This window comes from Leucoraja erinacea, chromosome 10 (assembly GCF_028641065.1).
Source record: "Leucoraja erinacea ecotype New England chromosome 10, Leri_hhj_1, whole genome shotgun sequence".
NCBI classification, from domain to species: Eukaryota; Metazoa; Chordata; class Chondrichthyes; order Rajiformes; family Rajidae; genus Leucoraja; species Leucoraja erinaceus.
Genome location: NC_073386.1, coordinates 21,366,590 through 21,380,643, shown reverse-complemented (window position 1 = coordinate 21,380,643; position 14,054 = coordinate 21,366,590). Strand labels below are relative to the sequence as shown.

At 39.0% G+C, this 14,054-nt stretch overlaps 1 protein-coding gene across 3 annotated transcripts in view; it reads right to left on the bottom strand.

Annotated features, from left to right (window-relative positions):
- Positions 1 to 8,725: 8,725 nt before the first annotated feature.
- Positions 8,726 to 14,054, bottom strand: part of LOC129700881 (HORMA domain-containing protein 1-like) — a 30,324-nt gene continuing 24,995 nt past the window's right edge. For all 3 annotated transcript variants that reach the window (XM_055641663.1, XM_055641664.1, XM_055641662.1), the window contains exons 12-15: positions 12,562 to 12,623; positions 10,446 to 10,517; positions 9,655 to 9,771; positions 8,726 to 8,987 (exon numbers count right to left, since the gene is read on the bottom strand). In XM_055641663.1, the coding sequence (XP_055497638.1) occupies positions 8,928 to 8,987; positions 9,655 to 9,771; positions 10,446 to 10,517; positions 12,562 to 12,623 (311 nt within the window). In that variant the 3' untranslated portion in view covers positions 8,726 to 8,927. The remainder of the gene's footprint in view (positions 8,988 to 9,654; positions 9,772 to 10,445; positions 10,518 to 12,561; positions 12,624 to 14,054) is intronic.

Sequence of the window (14,054 nt, the reverse complement as noted above, 5' to 3'; positions counted from 1 at the left end):
AAGTCTTTGTCTTCCATCACAGCGAGGAGGAGATGCGCTGTGATGGATGTTTGTGTAAATTGTGTTGTGTCTTGGTACTTTCTTGTGTGTATGACTGCAGAAACAACATTTTGTTTGAACCTCAATGAGGCTCAAATGACAAATAAATTGAATTGAATTGAATTGAATATTTCTCAATTGTGAAAATAAATGTGTTATAAAATATTGCAGAGCAAATGATGTGAAAGTTAATATTTTTGATTTTCAGTGAGATTAAGTCCAGTCTGTTTATATTCTGGATTGCTTTTGAAGGTCGTTTTGATGCTTTCAAAAGAGAGTTAGATAGGGCTCTTAAAAATAGTGGAGTCAGGGGATATGGGGAGAAGGCAGGAACGGGGTACTGATTGGGGATGATCAGCCATGATCACATTGAATGGTGGTGCTGGCTCGAAGGGCCAAATGGCCTACTCCTGCAGCTATTGTCTATTGTCGTTCATTCTGAACAGTAATTGGAAGTAATAATGCAAAATAGCCCATATCATAGAAGCAGGACACTTAACCTAATCAGTCCATGTCAGCTTTCTACCATTCCTAATCTTGTACGTTTATAAATTCATTTGTGAGTTGTGGGCATCACTAGTGAGACAAATGTTTATTATTCATACCTTTCGTCCTTGAAGAGGGTGGTGGTGCCTTCTTGAATCACCAGTCTTTTGATGAAGGTACTCCCAGTGTTAGTTGAGTGTCACAGGGTCTAAATGTGGATAATTAAAAAGGGTGATGCATTTCCAAGCCAGAATATGTGATTTGGTACATTTAGTAGACCTGCCTGTCTCAGTCATAGCGCTGGTGCTGGTAGAAGAAGTGATTATCTTTGCCTGCTTTTACCCTGGATGGTGTCAAGCATGACGGGTAGACAAAAGTGCTGGAGAAACTCAGCGGGTGCAGCAGCATCTGTGGAGCGAAGGAAATAGGCAACGTTTCGGGCCAAAACCTTGTTGGGTATTGTTGGCATGGCCCTCATTCAGCCAAGTGGAAATTAGTATTTTTGTGCTTCTGATTATATTTTAAAGATTGTGGAAATGTTTTTGTTGGGGGTTGTTATAAAGTAGGATGCTCTCGATGGTATATGCAGTCATTAATTTGTTTTGTGATCAGTTTGATGTGGCTGGTCCAGTTCAGTTTCTGGTCAATGGTGAGTGAAATGTAAAGCTGGAAGGCTGGGTAAGGGTGGGAGGGAACAGGAAACGGGCAAAGAGAGGAAGGTGAAAGGGAAATTTGGCACTCGGGTAGAAAGGCAGGGACAAGAGGGAGCATAAGGGGGAATTACCTGAAATCGGAGTATTCAGTATTAATTCAGTTAAGTTGTAAGATACCCAAGCAGAATATGAGATGTTGTTCTTTAAGTCTGTCATTTTGCTTGGTCTTTTAATTGAAATATACATTAAATGCAGCATCAGTCACTAAAAGTCACTACTAATCACTTTACTATGTTTGATCTCATTCTGGGAAACTATACCTCATCTATTGCATCCGCTGCTCTAGATGTCAGCTGATCTACATCCGTGAGACCAAGCGTAGGCTTGCCGATCGTTTCGCCGAACACCTCCGCTCAGTCCGCATTAACCAACCTGATCTCCCTGTGGCTTAGCACTTCAACTACCCCTCCCATTCCGAGCTTTCTGTCCTGGGCCTCCTCCATGGCCAGAATGAGCACCACCGGAAACTGGAGGAGCAGCACCTCATATTCTGCTTGGGCAGTCTGCATTCCAGGAGCCTGAACAGTGACTTCTACAATTTCTGGCAACCCTTGCTGTCTCCTACCCTTCTCAGCTCTCCCTCTTCCCTCCGGCTCCTCCTCTTCCTTTCTTCTTTTCGTCCCCCCCCACCCCCCACCCTGCATCAGTCTGAAGAAGGGTTTCGGCCCGAAACATTGCCTATTTCCTTCGCTCCATTGATGCTGCCGCACCCGCTGAGTTTCTCCAGCATTTTTGTCTACCTGGGAAACTATAACCACAAGAACACCTGTTCCTCCCAGTCCATCAACGCAGAAATAGGAACGGTATGTACATTTTATTTCGGTCCATGCAAAAAAAAATATTAAACAAAGTAGGAGGGAAGGCTGCCCAACACACAATGGTCGTTTTGTTTGTAACATTTTTAGGTCCACCTGAATTTCTGATCAGACTTGTTACACATTGCAGCTAAACCTTTGGGTTTCTCACTTCTCATCAACTACTAACATTGAATAAACGAGAAGAGTTGAGTCAAAAATTGCAATTTGCTAGAAATTCACTTCTGAATCCAATCACAATTTCATTATTTTCAAATGCTTGTTCAAGTTATCATCAAGGAAAAAAATGGAATTGAGGTCAGTGATAACAATAAATTAATAGTATAATGATTGTCATATCAGATATAACTCTGCCGGTTAATTTTATTCTATCTGGCACACAATTGGTTTCTTTGCAGGCTTGTCTGATAACTTTTGGCATTTTGCATGGTTTCTTTTCCAGATTACTGATGGAATGTGGATGGGATTCCAATGTTAATACCCGTTTTTGAATTTTCAGTCTGTTAGAGCAGTTCCATCAAACTGTTTCAATCCCCTGCACATGTATTAAACACAGTGTAACAAGTAAATGTGACATCATAGGCAGGGATAAAATCTGAAAATGAACAAAAATGTCATTGCAACCATATGCGTTGTTGAAAATTGGTCTATATTAGATCAATCCAATTCCATCTATTCCTACGTGTAACATTTGAATTAAATTTGATTTCAGTCTTTTCAATTTCATCCGTTGCAATCTGTCATTATTGATCTGGAAGAATTTAAATTGTAATAAGCAATATAGGCTATGACTTGATAAAATGCATTTTTATAGATTTTTGCATTAAAGAGGCTGTATCCATTTCTTAACACATCTCATGTATCACAATAAAATACAAAACACATTGCTATAGTCCTTTTTTATTAACAATAGTAGTAAATTTCCATTGGCATTATTCATGGAAAGTTCAAGATTATGCTCCTTCACAGGCTTATGGAAACAGGAGTTGGAGAATACTACATGTCTCTTGGATGGATATGAACAAAGTAAGAAATATGCTGAGAACCTGCGAAGTAATACATTTTAATAAATTGTTGGCAAATTAATGATTTTTACTCCTTACTAAGAGCAAAAGGAAGAAATGTACACATCACTGCCTCATACATTATACATATTTTTGAAATATAGCCATTTGCAAACACATTAAGTAGATTTGGAGATGCGCAAAATGATTTATGGCATGGTCAACTTTATCACAATTGAGTTTAACAAATATATATAATATATATAATAATTTTTTTAAAAACAAGATGAAGAGATCTGAAATAATGAAGACTAATGACTGGTTTCTAGTTTTATATGCTTCAATTTTGACATATGCAAAGATTTATTTATTCCAGATAAAATTCAAACCACTGTTTAAAATTTGAAAGACATTCATGGATTATATTCATGATTGCAGCTGTACATTCTAATCTACATTTAAATTGTAGATTATATCAAAATAAATTTACCTTTGAAATCAGAATTGATAATTTTTAAATGAAATTGCATTCTATAAGGAATTGTTTTGGTCCCCCCCCCCAGAGTCATTGTCTTCTGTCGGGTTATGTAGGAATAAGCTTACTCTAGGCCAAAAAATGTTATTGTCATGTCGAACCAGTACACAATGAGTTAAAACAGCCTGTGAGTGATTGAGCTGAGTAGTATGGTAGGGTATGGCAGAGGATATCAGTTTGGTAAAGTAAATGCTTTTTCACAGAACCAGAGAGAAACAACAGTTGGGAATGTTTTGTCGGCAATATAACCCAAGTGGTAAATGCATTTGATTAATTTTATTGAATTCAGGATTCTGATGAAAATTAAAGTAATTTCAGGTTTAAGGTGCGGGGGGGAAAGAATTAATAGGAACCTGAGGGGTAATTTTTTCACGCAAAGGGTGGTGGTGGGTGTATAAATCGAGCTGCTGGATGAGGTACACAAGGCGGGTTCAATCACAATGTTTAAAAGACATTTGGACAGGTACGTGGGTAGGAGAGGTTTAGAGGCATATGGGGCAAATGCAGGCAGGTGGGACTAATGTAGATGGGACATGTTGGCCGGTATGGGCAAATTGGGCTGAAAGGCCTATTGCAAGCTGTATGACTAACTTTGTTTCACGCTGCACAGCAGCACAGAAATTATGATGTGAGTGTATATCTCAATAAACCTGATTCCTTATTATTAAAATATGAGTGTTTTGTGGTCTGGTATTTAGGCAAAATAGTTTACAGCATAATTATTTACCTTAATTACCATGGCAGCTTCCCATGCCTCTTCTTCAAGTAAAGCCTGAATTAATCTGTGTGCATCAGTTGTTAGGACACTATCTAAGTTCAAACAGTCAAGGGATGTATTTTCCCCAAAGTTAGGAAAAACAGAGGATATTTTTCCCCCTTAAGCCTGCCTTTGCTGCAATCCATTAATCCAGGATAGGCTGACCTTGGGACCACTGCATGAGAATCACTGGGCCAGATCTTGGTAGCCTGATGCATCTGCCCAGAATTGTTACCCATGGTCCCCTTAAGCGTACAATTACCAGATCTGAATGTGAATTGAATTGAATACATTTTATTAGCTAAGTATGTATACATACAAGGAATTTGCCTTGGTACTTTGCACACAAGGATAACAGCATGATATACAGTAGACAATTAAAAATAAAACATTATAATTTAAACATGTGAAGAATAAAATAAAATACCCGAGCAAAAGGAGGCTACAGACTTTTGGCTGTTGAATGGAGCTACTACTCATGGAAAAAAGCTGTTTTTATGTCTGGCTGTGGCGGCTTTGACAGTCCGGAGGTACTTTAAAGAGTTTGTGGCCAGGGTGAGAGGGGTCGGAGATGACCATAATTGCCTGTGGCAGGTAGACACAAAATGCTGGAGTAACTTAGCAGGTTAGGCAGCATCTCCTGAGAGAAGGAATGGGTGACGTTTCGGGTCGAGACCCTTCTTCAGACTGATGTCAGGCGAGTGGGCAGGACAGATAGAATGTAGTCGAAGACAGTAAGACTGGTGGGAGAACTGGGAAGGGGAAGGAGAGAGAGGGAAAGCAAGGGCTATTTGAAGTTAATTAAGACAGGTGGGAGAACTGGGAAGGGGGAGGGCGTGTCGCGGATTGTGTTTGATCAGCTGTCGCAGGAAGTACATCCTCTGTTGGGCCTTTTTGACTGGAGTCGATGGTGGCCTCCCATTTAAGGTCCTTGGAGATGATGGTTCCAAGGAACTTAAATGACTCCACAGATCTGACTGTGGTGTTGTTGAAGGTGAGTGGGGGGAGGGGAAGGGGAGCTCACCTAACAATCAATGTTTGATCATGGGGGTTTGATCTTGCTGGGTGAAGCATCCAGACAAGGATGTGAGTGGCTGCAGGATTTTTTTAAGTTATATCTTAATTGCCTACAAAAGCTGAGACCGTCCAAGATACCTAAAAATTACAAAGTTGTACTAAACAATAAATGATCTTAATTTTAAAAAATATTATAAAATATATACATAATAATCCGAAACCTTGGGACCAGAAAAAGTCGGATTTCGGACAAATATCAGAATGGAAATTTTTAGCGTAGATTAAGTTCACGCTTGCTTTCCATGGAGCTGCCTCCTGTAGACCGGGAGAAATGCATAAATGAGTTAGTTTGGAGGGATTTTAATTAGGGGTTGGAAACTTTAATTCTTAGTCCCTTAAACCTGGTCGGCGACTCCCAACCTCGCAGCTGGGGCTCCGTTCCTTCATTTTCGAACAGGACCCCTGGCTGCGCGGATTGGAGCGACTGTTGGCGGCCACAGCGCTTTGTGCCGCACACACCCGGTAGGTGGTGTTGGCCCCTGCCAGTCCTGAACAATGGCCTACGCTTGTCAGCCACTGTTTCTTAGCTTCATCCAACACCTCCTTGTGGGAACTTACTGCACTTGCTCTAAGGCATTGAGTGTCCGACCAGCAGGGGACTAAGAATTAAAGTTTACCCCCTTCCTTCACATGCCCTCCAAACTTGACTAACCAGATTTACAGATGTTTTCCAGGGAGGAGGCAGCCGCTACAGTAGTACAGACCTGGGTTGACCGTGGGTATTTTGGGTCAGCAATGCGAGCTTTGGTGCGCATCAATCTGGAAAAAATGACCTTTTCGGAGCTTTTGTTTCTGGAACACCGGATAAAATTTCACTGGTGTCTTCACTGGGAATATCTTGAGTTCAAATGTACTGTAGAGAAATCCCTGAGGTACCAATGTGCAGCTTCCTTCATTTTCAACTGTTGATTGGAGAGACTGTTGGATCCAAGCAATTTGTCAACACACAAGGTAGGTGGTGTTGGCCCTGCCAGTCCTGAACAATGGCCTACACTTGTCACTGTTTCTTATTCATCCAACACCTCCTTGCGGGCAACTTGCTCTGGGAGTGTCAGCAGAGGACAAGGGTTCCTTGCACTCAGTTCCCAGCATTACAGTATTGTCAGCAATGCATCATCAATCTATAATGACCTTTTATGCTAATTTCACTGGTGTCTTCACTGGGAATACATCTTGAGTGTTAAATGAGGTACCAATGTGTTTAACTGTTGAAACATTAAAACAAGCAACTACAGGTGCTGGTTTGCAAAAAAAGATTGCTGCCAATGTAGTCAAGTATATTTTGGGGGCAGTCATTCACACCCTTTCCCATACCAAGCAGGATGATTGCTAAGTTGTTTTCTTAGCAGGGATACACCTGGTGGCGCCTCCAGCAGTAGCTGTCTCACCAATAGTCTGTCCTTTCTTCATTTTGTTATTTTTAGTATGTGTTAAAAAGTATGTTTTAGTGTTCCTTATTTTGTTTTATGTGGGAAATGGGAAACTTTTTTCAATCTCTTACCTCGACGGAGATGCAATTTGTTTCCATATCGTATCTCCGTCCCCGCTGCGGCCTAACATTGTGGAGTTGGCGGCCTTTCCTGGAGGCCGACGGGCGCTTCAAGCTGCAGGAGTCTGCGGGACTTTAACATCGCGGAGCTTGCAATCCCTTTGCCGGGGGTTGAAGCTCCAACCGCAGGGCCTGTGGACTTTAACATTGTGAAGCCCGCAGTCTCTGGTAAGAAGCCGACTCGGCAGCTCCATGCTGCGGAGAGAGTTTCAACCGCCCCGAAGTGGGAGTTTCGATCACCCCGATGGGAGCTTCGATCGTTGGCTGCCCTGACTGGGAGAAGAGGAAGAAGATTGAACTTTATTGCCTTCCATCACATTGAGGAATCTACTGTGATGGATGTTTATGTTAACTTTTATGTGGTTGTGTATCTTGTTTTTCACTTAGTATGGCTGTATGGTAACTCAAATTTCACTGTACCTTAATTGGTACATGTGACAATAAACTGACCTAGAACCTTGAATCACCAACATTCAGGAAAGGGTAGGAAGGAACTGCAGATGGTGGTTTAAACCAAAGATACACACAAAATACTGGAGTAACTTAGCGGGACAGACAGCATACCTGGAGTGAAGGAATGGGTAACGTTTCGAGTCGAGACACTTCTGCAGGCTAATGTCAGGGAGGAGGAGGTACATAGATATGGGTGTGTGGGGTGTGAAAATAGGACAAAGGGAATGCAGATCAAGGAAAATGTAGAATAGATCATTGTTAGCTAGGAGGAGATAACAACAAAGCAGAGATAAAATATAGTCGAAGAGTCAGACTGGTCGGAGATCTGCGAAGGGGGAAAGATGGATAGAGAGGAAAAGCAAGGATTACTTGAAATTAAGGAAGTCAATGTTCATACTGCTGGGGTGTAAGCAGCCCAAGCAAAATATGACGTGCTGTTCCTCCTAATTTGCGCTGGGCCTCACTCTGACAATGGAGAAGGCCCAGGACAGAAAGGTCAGTGTGGGAATGGGAGGGGGAGTTAAAGTGATTAGCAACCGGGAGGTTAGGTAGGTTTAGGCAGACTTAGCGGGTCATTCAGGAAAAGGTTGTGGATAATTGCTTGGACAGCAGACGCATTCTGGTAGAATATCATCTACACATTCTCCAAATTGTGCTCAGAGAGGGGAAAGGGAACGCTTCCTTAATGAATCTCTCACATCGTGAGAGATTCCTTAATGAATCTCTCAAACGTCCATGACATTTGTGCAAAAGGACTCTGTTCCCTACAGACTGTTTCTAGGTATACACACTGAAACAAGCACCAATTGCTACTGGCGCATTATCAGCTTGGTGAGAGACAGGAGTTTGGTTGATACCTACTGATCTGCCAATGTAAGGAACTGTGTATGTTACAGAATAGTACATTCCAAAGCCCAGGACATCATGCTGTGGAATGTGGTCGAAACTTGGTTGAAAGATCTTGTCATCTTTGCACATTGAGGATCTGAAGCTCACATTAAAATCCCTTTGAATGTTTGCTTAACATCTGTAAAGGAAAATTAATCTCATGTTGCTGTACAATAAATATACTTTCAAATGTTATTTATAACACTTTTGAAAAGGTTTATCCCTCCACATCTTGATAGACTGAAACTACTAGTAAACTACAATTAAAACCTACGTAAGCTACTAGCTAATTTTAGATCCAAGTTGGCTGCTATCCATTTTCATTAAATCTGTTCCATTACATGTATGAAAATGTACCTAGCTTAAGAAGTGTACTACGGAAAAACAGACTTTAAAAAGTTGATTTCATGTGATAAAGCACACGTGACCATGTTTTATTTCGTTGTAGTTTACCAGAAATATATTTTATACATTTTCTGATCTAATAACAATGACTAATATTTGAAATAATGGTATTAATATGTGTGAGTAAACAATCCAATATTAAAAGTAATCTAATTTAACAATTAGCTTATTAGTCATGAGGTTGTCAAATATGATCTGAATAATCTTCAATTTTTTCTCCTTCTCTTCGTGATCTTCTCTTGAAGTACCGCAGTATTAGGAGCTGCCTGTTAAGAAATAGAGAACACAATGGTTTTTTTTTGTAAAACCACAATATGTTACATGCTTTAGTTTTTCAAGAAATCTTTTTTTCCTGTAAAATGGGTATAATTCACTTTCTCTGTTCCAATATTAAAAAGGCTGCACTATGGATATTGTTTTTTCTCAGCATAACAAGGTAGGTTGAGGTGATAGGCAATTAACCTGTGCCCATTCAATGGAAATAATTCAGCCAGCCAACCTGCTGGTACATATAGTGTGCTCATTATGATTGATGGCATTATTCTAGATGACTATATCTAGAATTGGCAAGAAAATGCATCCCAGAACTTGTTTCCACTGTCATGTGAAATTGCAAAAAAACACGTCTGTGAAACAGCAGTAAGAAATGTACACAACTGGTATCACCAGGTCTCAACAGAATCAATTGGCCAAAGACTATGAATGCTTGTAATGTTCTAATAATCAGACGCATTCAAGCTATCAAACAAAATTAAAAATTGTTAACAGTATTTTGGCAGAAGACGTTGGCTCGCATTAACTTGCGTGTCCTAAACTTTATGACATTCGTTTAGTGAGGCAGTAACAGCATTTCCAAGCAACTGCTGGTCTATTGCATTCGACCACATAAACAAAGATAAACTAAAGTGCTCATTACAAAAAAAAATCACTTACAGGGTCAAGTTGAGAGATCGTCTTTTTAGGTCGAACTGCTTTAATGGTTTGCGTAGTACTCAACTTTTGTGGTTCTTCATGCATTTCTCCACTTTGCGGGCAATGAGACCTTTGTACCTAACAGCAAAAGTCAAATACTTTAGCGAAACATACACCAAGTATTTGAACACTATAACAATAATCAAACAAAAATATTTTTATATCAAGCAATCATAATATTGTACATCCAATTTTTCTGGAGAAAGTTATTTTTCAAATTATAGTTAAAAAAGAACTAACGTTCTAAAAATCAGCAAGTTTTTCTTCCAGTTCTGCAAGTTAAAATTGACCTGTCTATCACTCAGATAGAACTGAAATCACACATCTACTTCCCTGTATTTGTCTTAGGTTTTGTTGCATCTCGGCAAAAGAATGTCAACAGGCGTAACTGCTCACCAAAAAAACTGCTTTAAAACTTAACAGATGGGAAACTTATTTTACATCTTTACAGTGTAGGAAAAGCAGTTAACTATTAAAGTTCTGGCTTGTCAGGCACGTATAAATCCTGTCAAGGAGAATGGAAGAGATGTCATCCAAAAATAAAGCATTCCGATTCAAACGAGCCAGAAAAGACAGAATTGTAACAAGAAATTTCCATTAGGTGAACCAGGAACAACTTCAGAAGATCTATCTATGGATGATCTGATGATGTTATACTTTTAGGTCCTCAGATTGACCCGCAATGCTTGGTAGTGACGTGCTAAATATCAATGCTGGGAAATAGATCAATTGAGATAGCACTCACGACTGACCTGCTCTTTTCCAAATTTTGTCTTGTTGCCAGATACGTTCAGCTCTGCTGCCTTTGCTACCAACTGCTTTATCTAAAAGAGAAGACATCTATAAGACAATTGCAAAATTGATATTATTATAAAAATGGTTCTGATATGTGTCCTGGCCATGAAATAATGGATTTCACTGAACACATTTGCAGTTACCCCGGCTTCCTGTGAGTGATCCAAGTTGATAAAACCATAACAGTTCTTCAACCTGTCAGACTGAAATATCTAGGATGTGTAGGAAGGAACTGCAGATGCTGGTTTACAACCTAGACACAAAATGTTGCTGTAACTCAGCGCAGCAGGCAACATCTCTGGAAAGAAGGAATGGCTGATGTTTCAGATCGAGTCTTCTACAGACCCGAAGCATCACCCATTCTTTCTCTCCAAAGATGCTGCTTGTCCTGTTACTCCAGCATTTTGTGTCTATCTTCAGACTGAAATACATCCAGAAGCACACAAATTATAAATCAAAAAATTTAAAAAGGAAATTTTAATATTTTAGCCATCTTACAGTAATCATTTTAAAGCTCCCTATTAAATCTTTCCCCCCTCACCTTAAACCCATGCCCTTTGGCTCTCAATTCCCCTATTCTGGGTAAAATAATCTGTGAATTTACCCTACCTATACCTCATGTTCTTATACACCTCTATAAGATCATCCCTCATCCTCCTGCACTCCAAGGAATAAAGTCCTAGCCTGCTCAACCTCACCTTATAGCTCGGGCCTTCGAGTCCTGGCAACATCCTTGTAAATCTTCTTTGCAGCCTTTCCAGCTAAACAAAATCTTTCCTATAATAGGGTGCCCAAAACTAAATACAATACTCTAAATGTGGCCTCACCAATGTCTTGTGCTAACTGTAACCTGACCTCCCATCTTCTATACTCAATACTCTGACTGATGCAGTCCAATTTTGACTTCCCTATCTACCTGTGACGCCATTTTCAGTGTCCTGTGTATGTGCACTCCTAGATTCCTCTACTCTATAAACCTCCTCAGAGCCCTGACATTCGCTGTGTAGGTCTCCTGCCCTGGTTAGATTTCACAATATGCAACACTTTGAACTACAAACAATTTGAACACAACAAGGTCCCTCAGAAATTGGACTTGAAATGAACTAACTGACTGAATCATCTATTTTTGGTGGAAGAAGGAACATGGCCAAGATAATTGTAAAACTCCAAGCTGTCTTCAATTTTTTGCAACTATCTTTATTGGAGGAAGCACCATCTCAAAAATAATTAACTGGATTCCAAGAGCATAAAGCAAAATCAATTTATAATGAAGTAGATAATACTAAAGGTATCCGATAGCCTTAGAAAAAAATGTAAATCAACACACCCAAATGAATGCAGTTCACTCAGGAAATATTAACAATTTATTAGCAACACTGTCCAAAACCTTCTTGTACCTTTTCTCATCACACAACCAGACTGATAATGTGACATAAAATGTGCCTGTATGAACCAAAACTGTGTGTGGGAGTGGGCATAGTACTACAAGTCTGTGTTATTAAACTGCATAACATATTGGTTGTCAGATTTATTCTGCAATTAATATTATCATAGCAAAATCCAAGAAAATGACAAAGATTTAAGTATGGTGGTACAAATGAAATGCAACCATATCATAATTTTGCAAAATACTGATGTGCCAAGAATGAAATTGCTCTATATACAAAATTGGACTTTTTAATCCTAATACAAATTAGAGGTAATTTTGATCATCAGGTCACAGATAAAATGTACTAATGACCATGTAGATAACCACCAATTTAAGGATTTTTAATTATTTAGATGAGCTTAAACATACTACAAGCAGTAAATTATATTAAAATGTGACTTTCCGTGCAAACTAATACAGTAACCATATGTCCTATGATTGTATTGCTTGACAAAGTAACATTTACCATGACTGGAAAATATAATTACTTTTGTGCGAATAATCTAGATGTAGACTCCAATAATTGGAATGACACTTTGATATCTAGTACAAATACTTCAATGAATCTAACATGTGATCACTGTACACATTATTTTGTAAATAGCCTAAATATGAAATACTTGTTTTGTCAAAAGTATCAATACCTCTTTCTCTGATGTACCAATTGGTTGCTCGTTAAACATGCAATTCTGAAATTTTGGTTGATCTGTCAAAAATGAAAAACATTAAATGATTGCATCTTTTTCAACTAATTAGTATATAAATGTATATGATGTATAAAATATTACATTTTATCTGTCAATATTTATGTCTCTTAATTCAAAATTATAATCAAAAGTTTTGAGCAAAATTCTACTCCACAATCTCTTATTCACAGAAGTTAGATTATCCTGTAAATAAATCTGAAAAAAATCAAAGCTGGAATCAAAAACAGTAATCATGTAACTAATGGAATGCCATAAGAATCCTTTGGCATTTCTATCTGCTCAAATCTTTTGTGATTTCAGATGCAGAGCAATATGGTCAATCCTTAAATGTTTCTGAGATAGATTGGGATAACTGCCAAAGCTAATCCAACAATGAAGAAGGACAGATTCATATGGACATATGATCTTGTCATCTGGTTAGGGGACACAACAAAGATAACTCATCTTGCGCCTTAATACCTGCAAGGGAGATTTACGCGATGCTCAGCAATGTTTGGTTTGGTTCCACCAGGACCTTTGTCACCAGAACTTAATATAGTCTTTGTACAAGATAAAAAAGCAGAATTCCACCATTGGGGTGAATGTGACAATGGGACAAATTTGAACAATTTTGATACCAGGGCAGACTCGTTACACTTAAGTAATTCGATTCACTGGGAACAAAAAACTCAATTGGCTGGAGTGATATGTAGCACAAATGAAAATAGTTGTAGTTATTGAAGGCCAACCATCTCAGCACCAGAACAATACTATAGGAATTTTTTAGGGATATGTTCAAGGTCCAACCATCTTCAGCGAGCTTTCCTCAATCACAAGGTCAAACATGGGTATGCATGATAAACATATAGTGTAGTTAGATTACTTCTCAAATAATAAGTCATTTCCACATGCAGTAAGACCCAGACAACATTCAGGCTTGCGATAAGTGGCTAGCAGTCAGAAACACAAATGTCAGAAAATGTCCATCTTCAATAGTACAGAATCTGAACACCTCTTTTCATTTTATGGTTTCCTATTACTATATTCATTATCAAGATCCTGCGGCTCTCCATTGACCAAAACTGGAGCAGCCACATAATTTCAGTGGTACAACTGTAGATTAAAGACTGGGCATTCTCTGACAAGCGAGTTACTATGGGTGGACTAGGGGATGGGGACTGGACTTTGTGCCTTCCCTCACAGTGGGAATCATTGTGGGGGGATGTTTTTATGTTTATTGTTAAATTCTTTAATGTTGTGTTTTATCTTTATTTGCGTGCTGCAATGGCAAGTCAAATTTCACTACACCAATTGGTGTATGTGTAATAAATGTTCTTTGTTTCCTTTGTGCCTCTCAACTCTACAAAGCCTTCCTACAAAGCATACAAGGAATATGAAGCTCCAAAAAAAAAATCTTAACCATAACAATACAGTAACCTCTTTATAATGGA